The sequence below is a fragment of the Stegastes partitus genome, unplaced genomic scaffold (assembly GCF_000690725.1).
Source record: "Stegastes partitus isolate 25-593 unplaced genomic scaffold, Stegastes_partitus-1.0.2 Scaffold58, whole genome shotgun sequence".
Lineage (NCBI taxonomy): Eukaryota > Metazoa > Chordata > Actinopteri > Pomacentridae > Stegastes > Stegastes partitus.
In genome coordinates this window covers 686880-704523 of record NW_007577789.1, presented here as the reverse complement: position 1 = coordinate 704523, position 17644 = coordinate 686880, and the positions used below count along the sequence as shown (strand labels likewise).

Genomic DNA, 17644 nt, shown 5'->3' with positions numbered 1-17644 from the left:
AAAAAAAAAAAAAAAAAAATGCCGGCTGGCAACTATCCTCCCCCATAATCTCCTTATTAGTTCCATGCTATTTATCATCCTCCAGTACTTTGTATTAGTAGGCATTCAGGTGGGAAATAAATACCGTGAGAGTACACAAGAGCCAATTGTGGAATATTATAATTGCAGAAATGTGCGCTATTATATATTTTTTCTAATATTTTGGGGAATAACTAATTATGTGTACATTGCTGTCTGAGCTGCCTCAGAGCTAATGAATTGGTGTTTTTCTAAGGTGGTTTTGCTAGATAGAAGTAGCTTTAGTCTGGACAGCTTATACCAGACATGATGAGATTGTTAATTGGTTGCATTGGGCCAAGCAGTAATGACGGACATCGTTGTTCTTGGTGTTAACACGTCATTCATTCAGTCATACCAAGAAAAAGCCTTCACGTGAATGCACACGTTTAGGTCGCTTTGTAAGCTCTGTTTTCATTTTTATTTTTCTTTCTGGCTCCATTTCATTGTTGCACGTTGTTACCACTGTGCCATTATGTTTATTTCCTTTTCCCCGGGTGTTGCAGTTAAGCATATTGCAAACAAATTAACAGTTATTTTCGGAGTTTTGTTGAGCACGAGTGGGAGTCAAGGAGATAACAAACACTCTCTGAAGCAAATGGAACAATTGGCGAGAGATTTCTGACAAGTATTCAAAAGTATTCAATTCGCCTGATTCATCCTATTAGACGGATGCACAGATTAGCCGAGACAGGTAGCTAAGAGGTGTCTGGATGTGTGCCAGCGCTTGTATGACAGAGCAAGTGTGAAGAGTCTGTACTTGTGTCTGTGTGTCGTTGTGCATATAGCTGAGAAATGACCTTTGGTGCCAAAGGCTAAAATTGTTGTTATTAATAGTCTGGGCCAAATGAGAGGGCAGTCACTGTGTCGCCATGGATATTTCATCAAACTGCGGAGCCCCAAAGACACACACACACACACACACACACAGAGAGAGAGAGTGTCAGTATGAGGTGGCCCCTACTACTGTGATGAAACCCTGCAATCTCTCCAATCAGCCACATTTACAAACAGCTCCGTTTGCCAAAAATAAAAAAAAAACTGACACCTCGAAACGTCGCGCCAAGATGACAATGACGACTTGGCACACAAATTAGAATACGGAGGTGCCAAAACAATCCTGGTCACCTCTTGAGATACTCCAACGGGACTGTGGAGGCTGGAATACAGAGCTAATGGCGGCGGAGTTACATTTGGCGAGTTTTTCTTCAAAACGAGCAGGGCCTCAGCTGACAGTTTGAGTAAATAAAGCCGCAAGATTGAAAAGACTGTCACTGCCAATGTGAGTTACAGAGAGCAGGTTCTTTCATCCGTCCATGTATATTTGATGAGCTGCGAGGGGGGAATGGACAGTGTCTGAAAACAGCGGCCAACAGAGGGATGAATTTGATTTGTGACAGCCGCGACGTACGCAGCCAAATTAATCTGCACCTTCGCTTTAGAGTAAATGTGATTAGGCACAGAGGTGTTCAAACAGAGAGATAGACGGAACCGTAAGAAAGGCTCCCAATCAGCTCCGTCCTCATTAAAATACAAAATTGCTTCACGCTCGCAGAAAGTGGCAAATCAGACTTACCGTGGCATGATTGTTGTAGTTGCTTTACCATTATCCCTGACTTGATTCTGACAGGCAGCTGATTATCTGTAACTTGTTCTAAATTGTCATCTGTGTCTGTGGCACAATGGGGAGGAAACTAGCGAGCACCTGAGGGAGCTGCTCAATGCGTTCACCTGCAGCACAGCCAGTGAAAGGAGGCAATTACACAACCAGGACCAGAATTCAGCTGTTCTCACAATTATGTTGTCAAACTGAGCCCACTGGAAACACAAGCATGCATCTATGTGTGCAGAAATGGACACATACATGCATTTTGATATATGAATACATGTATACACAACATAAATGCACCTGCAGACTCACAGCTCGAGGTGGTGAGCATCAGGTCAGTCAGACAACAGCTTCTGTTTTACAGCTTGGTTCACAGAAGGTGTTAATCTGCAGGGCTAAGCCCACTCTGACATCACGTCACTCCTCTGATATACTGTTTTCTCTCTGAGTGACGAGTGTGAGACACGAAGGAGCAGTGTAATCTGCAATGATTTAGGGTGTCAGTGGTTGACTGGCAGGCCCGGCAGGAGGCGGACAACGGAGGTTCGATGCAGATTTAAAACAGACAAGATCAAAAAACCAGAACATTTTTGGCTGTTATTCTGCTCGGAAATCATCAACGGCTATGATTACACGTAATCTGCTGCTATGGTTACAAGCAATAATGGCTGCATGACTAATGTTGTCCAATTCCACTTTGCAAAAGACAGACCACAAATTACCTAAGTGGTAATCACAGAGGCTGTCAGAGAAATATGAGACAGAAAGGTGAGTAATACGGTACAATTGCAAATACATAACCGCACCTGGGATACTAAGGGTTAGGCAAAGACAGCCATCCGTAGCCTGCAGGTGTTTGGTTTTGCTTCAACAGCGCCGACTGTGTCACAACCACGCCTCGAGGTTAAGCTACAAAGGTTTACATGACACACTTGAAAGACAGTTTGACCAGTTTTTTTGTGCCACATTTCTGTGTTGCCAAAACCTGGATTTTTTTTTTTGTCTCTGAAAAACACACCAAACAGAGAACACGCGGCTAATCTGTTGTGTTATGTGAACTTTTACCTCTCTGTTTGAGCTATCTCTAGTCCAAGGTTGAGAGGGAGGTCAACTGCCACCATGCAGATAAAATGCAGGTATTTGGAAGCTAAACAGCACAGGAGGACACCTATAGATTTTCTCACAATTGTAGCATTTCTCTGCTTATGTAATTCAATGCTTTGGTCTGAAACCACCTGGGCTGATGCAGCAAAAAAAATCCCTTTGTGAGTGCAACATGTGCATCTAAAAACTGCAGTTCCCAGCCCCGGAGCTCAGTGTTTACATTAGAAACACGACACAGTGCCTTCTTTACAGGGATATAAAAACACTATTGTTTGGAGACAAACGCCACCGTAGAAATCATCAACACTGAGATATTGACAGGTAGCAACACAACATACCATAGCTGCTATTATCCTGGAACAGCAAAACATAAAATAAAATGAAGTGAATTATAGTCATTAAAAAAATAAAATAAAATCTCTTGCGTCAATGATTAGATGCCCATATCAGCAGCCAAATATCTGTAGATGAAAGGAAATGTAAATCTATTTGCAAGTCCGGTGGGAAAAGGGTTAATGGTTGACCGTGTGTTCACATAATAACAGCTCGTCTGAGGTCAGCGCAGGTTAAAGTCTCCCAACGGCTCAGCACTAAAACAGGAGACTGGCTGGGTGAGTCACTATCAGACATGACACCTGCCAACATGTCAGCATGATGCTCTTAAAGCTAAAAAGCAGACAAATGTACCCTTCAGGGAATTTAAGATGCTGAACAAGAAACCTTTGCCTTTTCATTGTAAAACCTTTTCAAAGTGCAAAACTGAAACTCGCTTCCAGGCCAACAAAGCGCTGCTGCTGCTGCACTTGTTGCTTCCAATCACTCACCGGACTTTCCTTGCTCCCCGTCTGACTTCATCCCCTCCTCTGAGGGGAGTTTTCCAGAGGATTCCAGGATCTGTCACGTGTGTGCTGGAGACTCTCAGGATAGAAACAATCCAAAAAAAAATCCTTCTCTCTAGAGCAGCTCTGACTCAAACCCCACCGTTTGTATTTTCCCCCTCTGCTAAAATCCGGCTGAGTTGACACCAGGAAACGCATCCAAAGGCTACGGCTGTGTCTTTCCCCTCCGTGAGTGTACCTGTTCAAGGCAACTCCCACGAGTTCAGTGATACAGTACACTCGGCCCCTCCCCCCCTCCGGGCTCACATAGTTTACTAGGTGAGCAGGAGGAGGAGCTCAGCGGGCCTGTCACTATGATTTTCCCACATTACTCAAACATCTACACACACACACACACACACACATGCGTGCACACACACATGTGGGACGGAGGCGAGGTGTGGGCTTACAGGTAGGTGGGTGTCCATTTGTGTGCAGTCTAACACCAGCAGGCTGCACAGCAACAGGTCTGCCAGCTGTTGACTGGCCTGAGGGCCTGAAGCATGAGTAAGCTAATACCTTTAAAATAACACATCGTGAAAGCCTTCGGTGCCATTAAAATGACCACCGCTGTGGGAAACACTTGCAAATCACAAGCATGTTGTGATATTTCTTCTTGCTTTCAAGGCTGTTAGTCCACATTTTTGAATAACTTGTGCTGTACAAACTAAGGGGGAGCCCAGGCAGCGCAATAATGCATGGATTTAGAAGCAGAATCATAGGATACACACAGGATATTGTAGTCATTTGGTGGATTAAAATACAAGTCCGCTTTAAATTGTAATAAACTGGATGTGTTTACATTTCATTGTAAGAGCAATCTTTGTAAAACCTTCTGCATATTAGTTTATTTGCATCTTTTTCATTACTCTGGTTGGCATGAAGGGTAAGCAAACAGACATCCAGTCAGTGCAGGTACAGGTGCATGCTATTTATTCACACAATCTGTGTATGCTTGCTTTTATTATTTCGACCACCCTCGCAGTGACATGTTGTTTGGGCAGACAGGTGAGCGGAAAAAAACAAAAAAACATCATGTATTGTGCCAGCAGTCAAACAGAGGAAGCCCTGATTTTAACGAAAGGTGATAAGCTTCTGCGTTAATTATGATTTTTTAATCTGTCTGCAAGGACAAAGATAAAAATAAAAAAAAAAAAAAAAAAACCTTTTCAAATGAGCAGAATGATGACTCGACTGTGAATGTAATTCCCACAATTAAAGTGCATATAGAGAATGAGTCATTAAAAAAAACAAAAAAAGAGAAGTCAAGACAGCAGTATAAAAGACTCATCAAAGACTGATTAATTGTATCTCAAAGTTATTTCTCCTTCACTCCTGTAATAATTAAAAATGAAGCAGCAAGCTCTGTGTGCCAAACTAAATATTGGCAGTGAGTAAAGCTACAAGGAAATGATTTGATCAGGTGATTAAGTCACATTTAAATAAAGCAATTAATATATTTATACGCTAGAATTTACCTTCTTACACCCCCATGCAGGAATCCTGTATATGAAAACATATTCTATACATTTTTAATAAACAGTACATTTGATTAGCTGGCTAGTGCTGGTAACAAAAGGCCATGTGTACGTTTCAGTACAATGAACCAATATCACTTGAATGTCAGCGGTGTTATTGCTAATATTTTAAAGTCAATCAACAGCTATTGGAGAGGCTTTGATTGGCTCCTCTGCAGAGTGTGACATTTGAGAATCATTCAGTGCAGCATCGCTCTTTGCAAAACAATAAAGCAGCTAAAGAAAGTAATCTCTTGTTGTCCATTGTGTCCATGCATAATTCACAAAGTGAGGAAATTGAATACTGCTTGCTTAAAGGGGTGTTTGTGGCCCATGTGGGTCTGAACTGCATCAGAACGAACACTGAAGACACAAACACAGTATAGCAGAAACTACATTTCTGCGAGTGCGAGGCTTTAGTCTTATTACATGCCGGTGCATGTAAGTATGCGATGAATTCACTCCATGATAACACAAAAAAGGATGCTCAGCAGAGAGCAGGAAAAGAGCCGCTGAGTTGCATTGTACTATGCAATTGGAATCAAGTCATTGATTTTCGTTGGAACTTATTTTCCTTGTACAGTCAGAAGGCCATTTCATGCAATGGTAACAAATACCCTTTAATGCCAGTGAAGAGGAAAGCTGCAGTTAAAGTGGCTATAAAGGACATTATGTGCCTCTGCCTAGTATGCAATGGCTTAAGATTACAATTCCAGGGATGAGATATGACTCAGCTATTTCCTCATTCTGGAGCTACAAAGTTCAGAAACAGAATCTGAGGAAATACATAATAGTGTAATTTATCATGTGAAGTTGTGAGTTGTAATGCTCTCTAAAAAAAAATCGTGCTGGCAAAATTGTCTGGTGGAGTGCCTGAGAAATTACTCCATATTCCAGGTGATGTGTGGGGGGGAAAAAAAGGCTTTTTCATGAAAGCATGAAACTTGGTACATTTGGACCACTTGGTCAGATGAGTCATTTTACTTTCTGCCATGACAAAATGATGTGTATTGCATCACATCTCCTGAACCAAACATGAAAATGACAGAAAAGGTGACGTCTACGGGCATGTTTTGATGCTCAAGAATTACAATGATGCCACGTACAACCTCATTAACTGTTCAGGTGAATAGGTAATGGTGAATTCTGAGTCACTGTAAGAAGAAAGTCACAGCATCTAAGTACGTACACTAGATTTCAAAATTTCATGTTGGTTGCAAACAAGTTTTAAAAGCCAACCATGGACTAGTTTTTCTGGGTAAGGGTTTTCAAACGTGTCCATCTTGGTAGACTGTCGTTTCAAGGTGGTGCATCAGTGCATCCTTAGTGGGGTGCTCCAGCTCTCTTCCATTTTTTTTATAACCATCCAAACATGAACCTGATCAGTGTTCACTTGGCTGATCGTGCAATCGTCAAGGAGATTTGTGAACTGCTCCAGTGGACACGACCTCCTCTGGAATGCTTTTTGGAGCTGCTGACAAAACCATAAAGGCTGCCTTTGCAATGTGATTGGCATTTCAGGTATCCCATTTTGTCCTCTTGGCCCCGGTTGTGAATGCAGATACTGTGTCGCAGCCGGTGAGGGCACAGCCCACAGGAAGGGCCTTGGATTTTTCAAGACCCAGTGTCTTGGTAATCTCATATCTCAGGTTTCTTGGCAGTCCCAAATGCCACCCAGAGCTGCTCAATGTTCAGCTCTGGCACATGCACACTGGCTACAACCACAACATCTGAGTCCACAATGTGCAGTGTGATTTAAAGCCTCCCAAAAAATCTTTCCTTGCAGCCTCTGCAACACACACACACACAAGGGGCAATCAGATGTGGGTGAAATGACAGAACATGGGGTCAGTAAGTGGACATTAACTGTGTTGTTTGGTTGTTGACATCTGGACAACAAAAAATGAGAAAGTTTTAATCAATTTAAAGGCTTCCTGAGAGAGGATAAAAACAGACCAAACCTTTTTCACTTGCTGACCAGTAACATTGTGGAAAGGTTGACCTCTAAACGCTTTGCTTAGTAGCACCTGGACGCCATTGTGGTAAAATCTTTCAAATGACAAGCCAGTCCATCCATGAACTCACTCACTCAGTTGCGGCTGCAAATGCAAAACAGCCTCGTGTAAGTGCACAGATCTGTGTCAATATGGAGGAGGCTGTCAAGGAGACAGTGATGAATAGGTTCAATGACAGCAATCAAACTGTATCTCTCAAATAATTTTTTTGAAGTCAGTCTTTGTGTGTGTGTGAAACATCTCATTAGTCATTCAAATATTCTGTGTGTGTGTCCTTGGGTTTTCTTGACAGCTGTTCACCTGATCTACTTCAAACCTGCCAGATGAATTGCTGGGGACCCCAGGAAGTGCAGTGTCTAGTTTTAATTATTTGGATGAGCTTTTGGTCCATTATATTGAGATACTGGAGGCATGTTTTGTATGGGCACTGCTTTTTTTAAGCTTTATGGGTCACACTGAATGTAGCTCTACTCTTCATAGTCACTGTGTTGTCAGAGCTAATGAACAGAAAGACACAATGACATGCAATGGAGATATTATTAAGTGTAGGCTGAGTAGTCAAATTCTGTGATTTCTTTTCCATGTCTCGAATTAACTATTTACCTGAAGAATGTATTATGTTGTACATGTAATCCTAGCGGGCTGCAAGGTGGCGCAGTTGGTAGCACTGTTGCCTCGCAGCCAGAAGATCGCCGGTTCATGTCCCGGTGAGGACACGGGGATCTTTCTGTGTGGAGTTTGCATGTTCTCCCCGTGCAGCGTGGGTTCTCTCCGGGTTCTCCGGCTTCCTCCCACAAGGTCCAAAAACATGTTGAGGTTAATTGGTGATTCTAAATTGTCTGTAGGTGTGAATGTGAGTGTGCTTGGTTGTCTGTCTCTAAGTGTAGCCCTGTGATAGACTGGCGACCTGTCCAGGGTGTCCCCTGCCTTCACCCTGAGTCAGCTGGGATAGACTCCAGCCCCCCACGACCCTAGTGAGGATTAAGCGGTGTATAGATAATGGATGGATGTAATCCTTGCAATCCTTGACCATCACAACATAGGGTTAGATATGACTTTTTCTGAGATATCGTGTTTGGTTCAGGAGATATAATGCAAAATAGATAATCTGGTTATGGTGGACAGTAATAGCTACCATGAGGTGTTTTAGCGATGGCTCCACTTCTTAAACCACCAAAGGATCCCAACTGTAAAAGTATCATGTTTTAATGAAAACGTGAAAATTTCACCTAGAATTTGGCACAAATCACCTGGATCGTCATGCCACTTCCTGAAACGCAGAATGACCTGGTAATTCAATCACTTAGATTTGACGAGATTAAAACGAGTTCATGCTTGCAGGATGCAACATTTTAATTAGACTGCTCTTGCTCCAGACCTGTTGGGACATGCTAGCTAGAGTGTCAGGTTCCTAGGAAGCGCTCCAACTGCAGCTCAGGCTCAGACACTTATGAAGATGAAGAGCTAATCAGCAGGTCTGTTGGGTTTCGTAATTAAAAGAATGTACTTGGCATGCACTGGCTATTTACACTACATTAAGACCGCATCAACCTACACTGCAGGGACCAGTGAACAACAGAACATTAGCCGTCTGTGACACACATTCCTTTGACTGCATTATGATGAAAAAATATTTAGCTGTGAACAGCGAATTACATGAAATTACTGATGTTACCTTTTGTCTTTCTGCACGTTTCTAAGTCCTGGATGGCTGCAGGTGATGAGCTGGGAGCAGTATCCCTTAAGTGAAAATCAATGGAAGCAGCCTATCTCTTTCTCTCTGCAGTCAGCTACACAATACCTCAAAGGATAGCAAGCACCACCTCCCACAGCCAGGAATTTGTCAACCCTTTCATTGTTTTTTGTGAGAAAGAGATGGAAGTGAATCAGACGATGACAAAAGGATTAGAAATTAATTTAACTCGTGTTTGGCTGTCTACGTCTGCATGGTTTCAAACTTTTTCTCACTTTGGCCACTTCACGAGACTGAAATATTCTTCATCTTTTCAATGCCTGTCTTCAGCGCCGCCAGTGCACATGTTAATGGACGCCCTCTTCTCATAAATTCCCATTTTCCCCCCTTTCCCGCTCCCATGATTCTTCTCAACAGCGCCGCTTGCACTGCAAAAACCTTGAAACAACCCCGTATGAAAGATCAGCCCACTAGTCAAAAAGTGTGAACTAACTGAGGAAAAATGGCACTGAACTGTGAAGAAGACAGAGTAAAAAGGAAAGAACGGTCCAAGCAGCAATTTATTATCACCTACCCCACAAAAAAAAAAATCATAATGGGAGATGTCACGGACAAGTAGTGTGTAACGGCAGTCTGAGTCACTGCAACTTTTGCAAAAGGGTAAATCATCTCTGTGTCACGTAACACCGGAAACGGCCCCTGCACTGTTCTCTGATGCTTGACTTTTCAACCATTCTGCACAACCCACAATCCAATTAGTGAGGTGAAAGCAGGTGTTTTCCTTCAGACGGCAAAATCAAAAGTAGCTTTCGGCTCTTTGTGATTCAGTGTTGGGTTATTCTTTTCTGTCGGATGGCGCAGTGGAGACAGGCGAGAAATGTGGGAAAGCGAGCTCGGGGATGACGCGCAGCAAACATCCTTCCTCGTCGGAGGTGAACGAGGGACTCAGCTGCTGTGGGCGTTTTAGCCCCGAGTGGTTTGCACCGCAGACAGTCAGGTCACTGTATTGGACCTTTCAGACCACAAATGGCAGTGTGTTAGCAAAACAGAGAGGTGACACTGGTGTGGCTGTGTTGCTGGAGGTGAATTAGTCAGAGGTGGAAATTACATTTAATTCAATATTTACAAGTACTTGACGTAAATGCTGCAAACGTTAGCTCAGTTGTAGATTAAGATTTTACAGCAACTTATGATCTCTCTTTCATAGTTGTACTATTGAAAACTCAAGTGTATTAAACAGCAGTGATAAAAGACCAACTAAATTAAATGACTCTTGCTTCTTCAAGTACAGATGAAAATATCTTTGTGCTTCTCCTGGAGTGAGCCGGAGATCTCTGTACTTCTTCCACCTCAAGACAATATGTAATACAAATAAGTTCGTCTCGTTTGAGTCACACTTCTCTGAGTTTTGAAGGCTCATCAGCTGTGAAACGGTGCACCACCACCACTCCTGTGTCAGCTAAACCTTCCTGCAGCTCCTTTACAGTCGTCTGGGGGTTTTGCTTTGCTTTTCTGTCTGCAGCAGACATGCAGTTTCATCTGAAAAGCTGAAAGTTGCAGATTTTGTCTTGACTTCAACACAGTTCCTCTTTAATTGCCTTTTTTTAAAATGACATTTCAAAAAGAAATTGCAAGCAGGAAGGGCTTTTATATCTTTTTATAGCTTTCCCCTGCTTTGTAGATATCAATTAGCTTCATTTTCAATTTCAGTCAGCTGCTTGGAGGAGCCTGTAGTTGCTGTGTATCAACACGAGAGTCAGAGAGTTTATTTATCCGCTCTGCAGTTGCCGTCAACTCCCTTGAAATGCCATTAAGTGCATTACAGTGCAACACTGCATTTGACTAAAGGTTGATTTTCTTCATGTCTGTTTGATGGAGAGGTTGTAGTTTCTTCATTTCACTTCCAAAATCAGCACAATCTAAGCATCTGCATGCAGCTGTAACTGCTGGGATTTTGACGAAGAATGTTAAGTTCCCATATTTGTTGCGATCCTCGAGACAATTTCATTTCCTCTCCCATTATCTTGTCACACACATCCCCTTGTTGCTCTTTTTACCTCTGGCAAATCACATAGATGTGGAGGGTAGGTCAGAGCCAAAATGTCAATTTTAAGCATTTGTTTGAAACGAGTCCTAAAGGTATGAAACCTTAGATCGCTGATCCACTGTAAGTCTAGAGGGTATCCGGCTTGATTGACTCCATCTTCTCTAAATTACTTGCTCCTCTACTTACTTTTTCAGCAGCTACTCCTCACTATCCTGCACATCCTGTATTTACACGCATTTGCTCAACCACACCAGTTCCCGTCAGTCTTTCTCTTCTTCATCAGCTGTGGTATTTACCTTTGTTCTCCCGCTCTCCAGCATTCATGTTTAGTACTCATTGAAAAGGAACTACCAGCTACCAGGTGCCACTCAGCTCACTTCCAAACATGCCAGCTCCAGCCGCCACCATCCCGCTCCACCATCACCTCTGCTGCCAATTCGCGACGCTGCCAGACGCCAGCCTAGATTAGCGGCCTGTGGGCCATTTTAACAGCCATTTGAAGGGCAGAGAGAAGGTATTACAACTGGCAAATGGTTGTACCAGTTGGCTGTTAGCCTTGTGTCAATCCAAGGTGGAATTCATAAATAGAAAATACACCTCTAATATCACCTTGGCACAGTGCTGCACGTAGGTGTAAAATCCAACATCTAATGAGGTGTAGGTGGAAGACTGCTGAACAAACATACACAAAGAAAGCCAAAAACAGAACACAAGGTGACAAAACAAAATACAGAGGAAATAATCCAACATGCAAAATTTTGGAAAAAGGGAAAACATGGGCTGCCTGGTGGTCCCAATGTCAGCCGGGATAGAGCTGAGGATAAAGCAGATATAGACGGATGGATGGACTGTAAAACATGCATTTGATCCGGGTATTGATTAGGCAGGAAGAATGACTTCTTAAGGTGACCTCAGACTTGTTGCAAAGCAAGTTTATTTCTGCTTGGAGGTGCAACTTTTGGGTCACTTTGAGCATCTGTCCAGAAATGAGGGTTGTAATGAAGATGAACAAAACAAAAAACAAGCCATACATATCTTGCTGTTGCTCTTTCAAGCTATCTTTGTACCATTGTTTTTAATTGGAAGGTGTGTATTACCATTTAAATTGCTCCACTTTAAGCACTTTGACATTTTAATACTAGTTTATTACTCTTCCGTAGGTATTCACTGGTCTAGTGTGTAGATTTTAGTGGCATCTAGTGGTGAGTTGGCTGCCGCTTCATGTAGAAGCACAAAGGAGCCTCTCCAGAGCCGGTGGTTGGTTTGGTTGTTGTTTGCACAATAATCTGTATACTTATAGGTGATTATACACTAATGAAAACATAATTATGAATATTATATTGCATTTCTTGTAACAAATCCCCTCTAACTCCTCCACACTTGTCCTTTAAGTCAATAAATTGGAAACTTAAAAGGAACTAAGGAAACCGATGCCATGCTAAGCTGTTACACAACGGTTAACGAATTTGCTGCATCTGCTTAATTTGCTAAAGAAATAGCCGTGTGCGCTGGTACACATCAGACACATTCACATACATGCAGCGAGCACAAAGCTTATCAACTGTCACAGTAATTAAACGCTCGGTGCTGTTCTGTCCTTCACTGTGCTTGTTGTCTTGCTTCAGTAAATGTTGCACTGGCCTTCGGTGTTTGTGCATGTTCGCACACGTGCACCTTTCCGTAGTTCTGTGTTCGTCTGATGTAATTCTGTGTTGCACCTGAGAAACGTCGTCTAATTTCACCCTGCGCTGCACCAGCTGGGTTGCAATGACAATAAAGCTACTACTTGACAAGTTGAATGAAAAAAATGCAGTGTGTGCTAGGTAGGTGTGTGTGCGCTGACATATTTTTACACCTGAATTTCTGGTGTCAAGGTCTAGAGTACACATAAAAACCTTGATTAATTAGCTGAATCAACAGAACAGCACATCTCGAGAGCTAAATTTAGTCAATAATGTGTTTAATATAACAGCTTGAAAGGCTAATTTATTTAGATTTACTTCAGTAGTGTAACCTGCCTCTGAATGGGTTCTATGGGATTCAGAGAGAAGAAGAAACAACAACAGAAGAACAAGAAACAGCAACAGCAGTTGCAAAAGGCTCAGTGGAGGAAGAGAGGCTGATTTAAGTTTGCATCTCTCTGATTTGTTTCTTAATTTGTTAGTTTGTTCCAATGCAACCAAGTCTTGCACGCTCACACTGTCATCCACCCACGTGCAGTTTTTAGAAACAAATAATGGTTCCTTTGAAGACTACTTAAATAAAGCCTTTCAGCACAGACAATTATAATGTAGAGCCACTGAAATGTAACTTGGTGACTTCATGACCTTTGAGTTCCACTTTTCAGCAGTTAATGAAGCCGTAACAAAGACTGGAGACAATCAGATTTCTTCCCTCCTCCCCGTGCAAGTTTCAACCTCTCAGTAGCATTAAATGGAAAGACCAGAAGACACACAAGCACACACACACAAGCCCTTCATCTATAGACATTGCAGCGTATTTTCTGAGATTTCATAAGATCACATTTCTGTGGACCCACAGCAAAACTCCATACATGTCTATACTGATTATGTATCCAGCTTGCTGTGCTTTTCTTTGCTTTTCTCCGGTCATATGAGCAGTCTGGCTGGATTACATCAAAACGGTCTTTTTAGTGACCGTGACCTTGTGACTATTACACATCCAAAACAACAATACTGCTGTGCCCAGTTATTGCATTCAGGTATAATTAAGTTACATGAGTCACATAAAGAAAAGCAAAGTCCAACTATACCAATTCTGTCCAAGCATTTCGGAGTGGCTATTTCTGATGTGTGTAATTTAGAGTGGAGAGGCCTGGATATTGTTGCTGAAGGCAATTTAGCTGCCACTCTCTCTGTGGCTATAAGAGGTCTTTGATGGGGGCAGGTGTTTTGGAAAGTGTCAGCACATGAGAAAAATGGAGGTACTCAGCAGAGACCGCTCTGCACATTCACCCACACATACATCTTCACACTCTCCCTAACTTTATTGTCCTTTTGTTCGTTTCTGTCTCTCTCCTTGCCTCTCCTCTGCCTGATTTTTCTCTCATTAATCAGAATACATATGCAGGCAACAATGTGTCCTGATACAATCTTTCACCTTGTCCTCATCCTCACCGTGCTCTTCAACTCTTTTTCCCTCCTGTTTCCACCTCTCGGTCTCGCACTCCGAAGCCTATTTTTTTCTGGAAGCCCTGTTTGACTTCTTGTATTGACCTTCCTACTTAAAGTTGTGCAGACGCCAAGCCTCACCCGGCTGGTGACATCATTGCCACACTTAATGTGCAGAAGCAGCACCTGTCTCCATAATGATCCAGTGCCGGCTGCTTACGTTTGTTTCCCCTCTCCTTCCCTGTCTCTCTCTTACTGCAGAACTGAGATGAATTTGCTGATAACACAGCCCCTCAGTTCCCTGTTCTCATTCTGATGAAACTTGTAGTGATATACGTGGCCTTGGCCACTGCAGGGGTTGTGTGTGTGTGTGTGTGTTTTTCCTGAGTCTGCACATTTACAGCACCCAGGAAACAACTATGGAACTAATGCACCAGCTGCTTCATGCTGCAGGAGAGTGTGTACTTATGCATGCCCAAATGTGTTCATTTAAAAAAACAAAAGAGAAAAAGCATCAACTGCTCCAGATCACTAACTCATCAAGTGCAATAGCTGCTGTCCTGACTTCTAAATACAAGATTTCTAAACAAGTTATCATACAATGCAAGCCACAAAATTCAAACCTAACATTTCCCCTCATGCAACGAAAATACCTCCGTACCATCGGAGCATGGACACAGCACCCGTGGTGATATTCTATGGTGTCTGACTTTAGCAGTGAATATTAGCATCCTGTGGGTTGCAGGGAGGCCTCTGTGGGTCAGGCTTGTTCTAGCACATCCCACAGATGCTTGATCTGATTGGGATCTGGGGAGTTTGGAGGCCAAGTCCACGCCTTGGGCTCTTTGTTGTTATTGTTGTAGTTTTTGTGGTTTTCCGAGGCTCATTGTCCTGCTGGAGGAGGCCGCTGCTGTTGCCATGACGGGTGAGCAGCAATGTTTAGGTGGGTGGTAACATCAAACTGACATTCACAAGAAAGTCAGAACCCAAAGTTTCTCAGCAGAACGTTGACTTGTAGTAAGATGGTCACTGTTATTCACTTTAAGTGGCTTTAATGCTGTTGAGTTTTAAATTAAAAAAAACATCTTTCCGGGCAATGTAGTAGAAGTACATTATTTAATTTTGCATAAGTAGTGTCAACAGAGATTGATGCCAGAAATGGAAATACAAAAGTAAACTAAAAGTCCAAGCGCCTACACATTGCACTTAATCACAGTTCTGAGTTACGTTCCGCCACAAGTTGTAACTAGTTTGTTTGACTTTTTGTGAACAATTACACACATTGACACAGCAACAACTTTCCTCCAGCTTTAGACAAAAGTCAACGTTAGCATTCAGCCACCTCCTCGCAAAACATACGTTTGATAGTGTTGCATTATACAACTGGAAAGCCGTACATTAATCCATATCAAGTGCACACGACATGGACTAATGTCTTGCTGTCTTTTCACACAACTGAAAATCTATCCCATCATGCCACTGATTTAACTAGAACATCGCTAAGACGGCAGACAGTTAATATGACATTGCAAGTCTAATTGCATCCAGTAAGTAATAAATGTGTTCAAGCTGTGTGTTGATGTTTCTAAATTGATTTACTGTCATTTATCAAATTTATCAAACAGCAATGTTACCTTGGAAGTGGTTGAATGCTATCTTCAAAGTTAATAGGTTATCAAATATGCTTTTTAACGTGAAATATGGTCCAATATCCCTTCAGGTATCCGCTATCCTTTATTCTTTCCATTGCTGATCAAGCAAGCGGTGCAAACAATACACTATGTCATATTCCTTACATTTATATGACTTTCAATCTGCCACATAGCATTACCTTTCTGATAACAGCTTTTGAGCTTCGCACCCTGAGTGAGCCATCAAAGGAAAATGGCTGTCGTATAGCGACGATAAATGACTATTTGTGAACACTGTTGGTAGCATCACAGCATCGACAGACGTAATAGGAGAGAAGAGAGAACTGGCAGCCAAATAGACACCTAAGCAGGACACTCTAATGAGGAAAGGTCCCCTGAGGCCTGCCTGGGTGACACTAGAGATCCATACTGGAGCTGGCAGCCTTAGAGGATACACTATTCAAGAGACACTTTTGTTCTGGTGCCATCGTTAGCATCTTTGATCCTCTCTACAAGATTCCAAGTCTTTGAAAGAAGCTTTTGTCATTAAAAGTGGTAGAACATGGAAACAGAGTACAGACAAACTACTTTAAGTGTGTTTGCCTGGAGAGACGATGACGCTAATGCCAGACTCGTCTGACCACCCAGGCAGACAGCAGTTATGGGCGTAAATACACTTTAGAGTTTAATGGCTGCTCCTTGGGATGTGTTCTTTTCTTCTTTTTTTTTTTTTTGTAAAACAAGTGACTGAACATCCATCAAGAGTTGAAAAAGACTGTAATAACATTTCAGCAAAAAGTAAATTAAACGCTTCTCATAAAACTGCAGCAATTACCACTTTTCAACATGTTAAACTAGTTATAAGAAAACCTCACTTCCTCCTTACAAATACAACCTGTTTGCTTAAACATGTATTGATGGTTTGGGGAACATAACAAAGAGTTCAGCATGTTGACTTGGCCTCCAAATCCCCCAGATCTCAGTCCAATCGAGCGTCTGTGGGATGTGGGGGGAAAAACAAGTCCGATCCTTAGAGGCCCCAACGAGCAACTTGTAGGAGTGAATGAATCTGCTGCTAACATCTTGTTGCCTGATGCCACAGGAAACCTTAAGAGATCTTGTGGAGTCCCAGCCTTGGCAGGTCCAAGCTGTTTTGGCAGCACGAGTTGGAGCTAAACAATATTAGGAGGGCGGTTTCACTCTTGTAGCTGATCGATGCATACCTAGAACAACCTGGGCTGATAACAACAGTCCTTATTAGCTACAGGAATAATTGATGCTCATCGCTACGAAGACTGGTGCAAACAGCAAATGCTCCCCCAAATGAAATCCTGGTGTAACCTTGGAAAAGACACTTCAGCTCCATCTCAAGCTCTTGTGGATTTACACGGGGTAAAATTTATTTTCAGGTCCAAATTTCTGTGTGGACAGTATATTCCCATGTGTGTCCAGTCCGGATGCATATCACCTGAACATCCACCACATTCTTGACTATCAAAGCAGAGCTGTCTGTTTTCTTTTTACACCAACCAGCTGTAATTCTATAAAACTAATTCAGGCTTACCTTTGTCCAGCGAGGCATCCGGAGAGTTGAAGTCCATGAGGCTGCTGATTTCAGTCTTGTAGGGGAGGTCAGTGGCCGGCGGCTTCTGCCTCGCATGAGGAGAGGGATCTGGGAGAAGAACAAACAACAACCAGTGTTAACTTGACAACTGACATATGGGAGATTTAGACTAGACCAAAAATAACAAGAGTGGATGTACGAGGTGTGTCAGAAAAGTTCCAGTACTGGTGTCACAAAAGATATATTTCAAACCCAAACTACAAACTACGAGTTTTCCCCTTCAGACGATCAACCAGCATGTCTACAAAGAGATCCTGCAGCGTTTGCTTTGTCCAGTGTGCAAGAAGAGGCCAGAGCTGTGGCAGGACAAGTCATAGCTGCTTCACCATGACAACGTG

The 17644-nt window shown here is 42.5% G+C and overlaps 1 protein-coding gene across 1 annotated transcript in view; it reads right to left on the bottom strand.

The window, feature by feature from the left end:
• Positions 1–17644, bottom strand: part of LOC103353017 (kazrin-like) — a 127912-nt gene that overhangs the window by 41252 nt on the left and 69016 nt on the right. The window contains exon 2 of the mRNA XM_008275759.1: positions 17247–17354. Coding sequence (XP_008273981.1) covers positions 17247–17354 — 108 coding nt within the window. The remainder of the gene's footprint in view (positions 1–17246; positions 17355–17644) is intronic.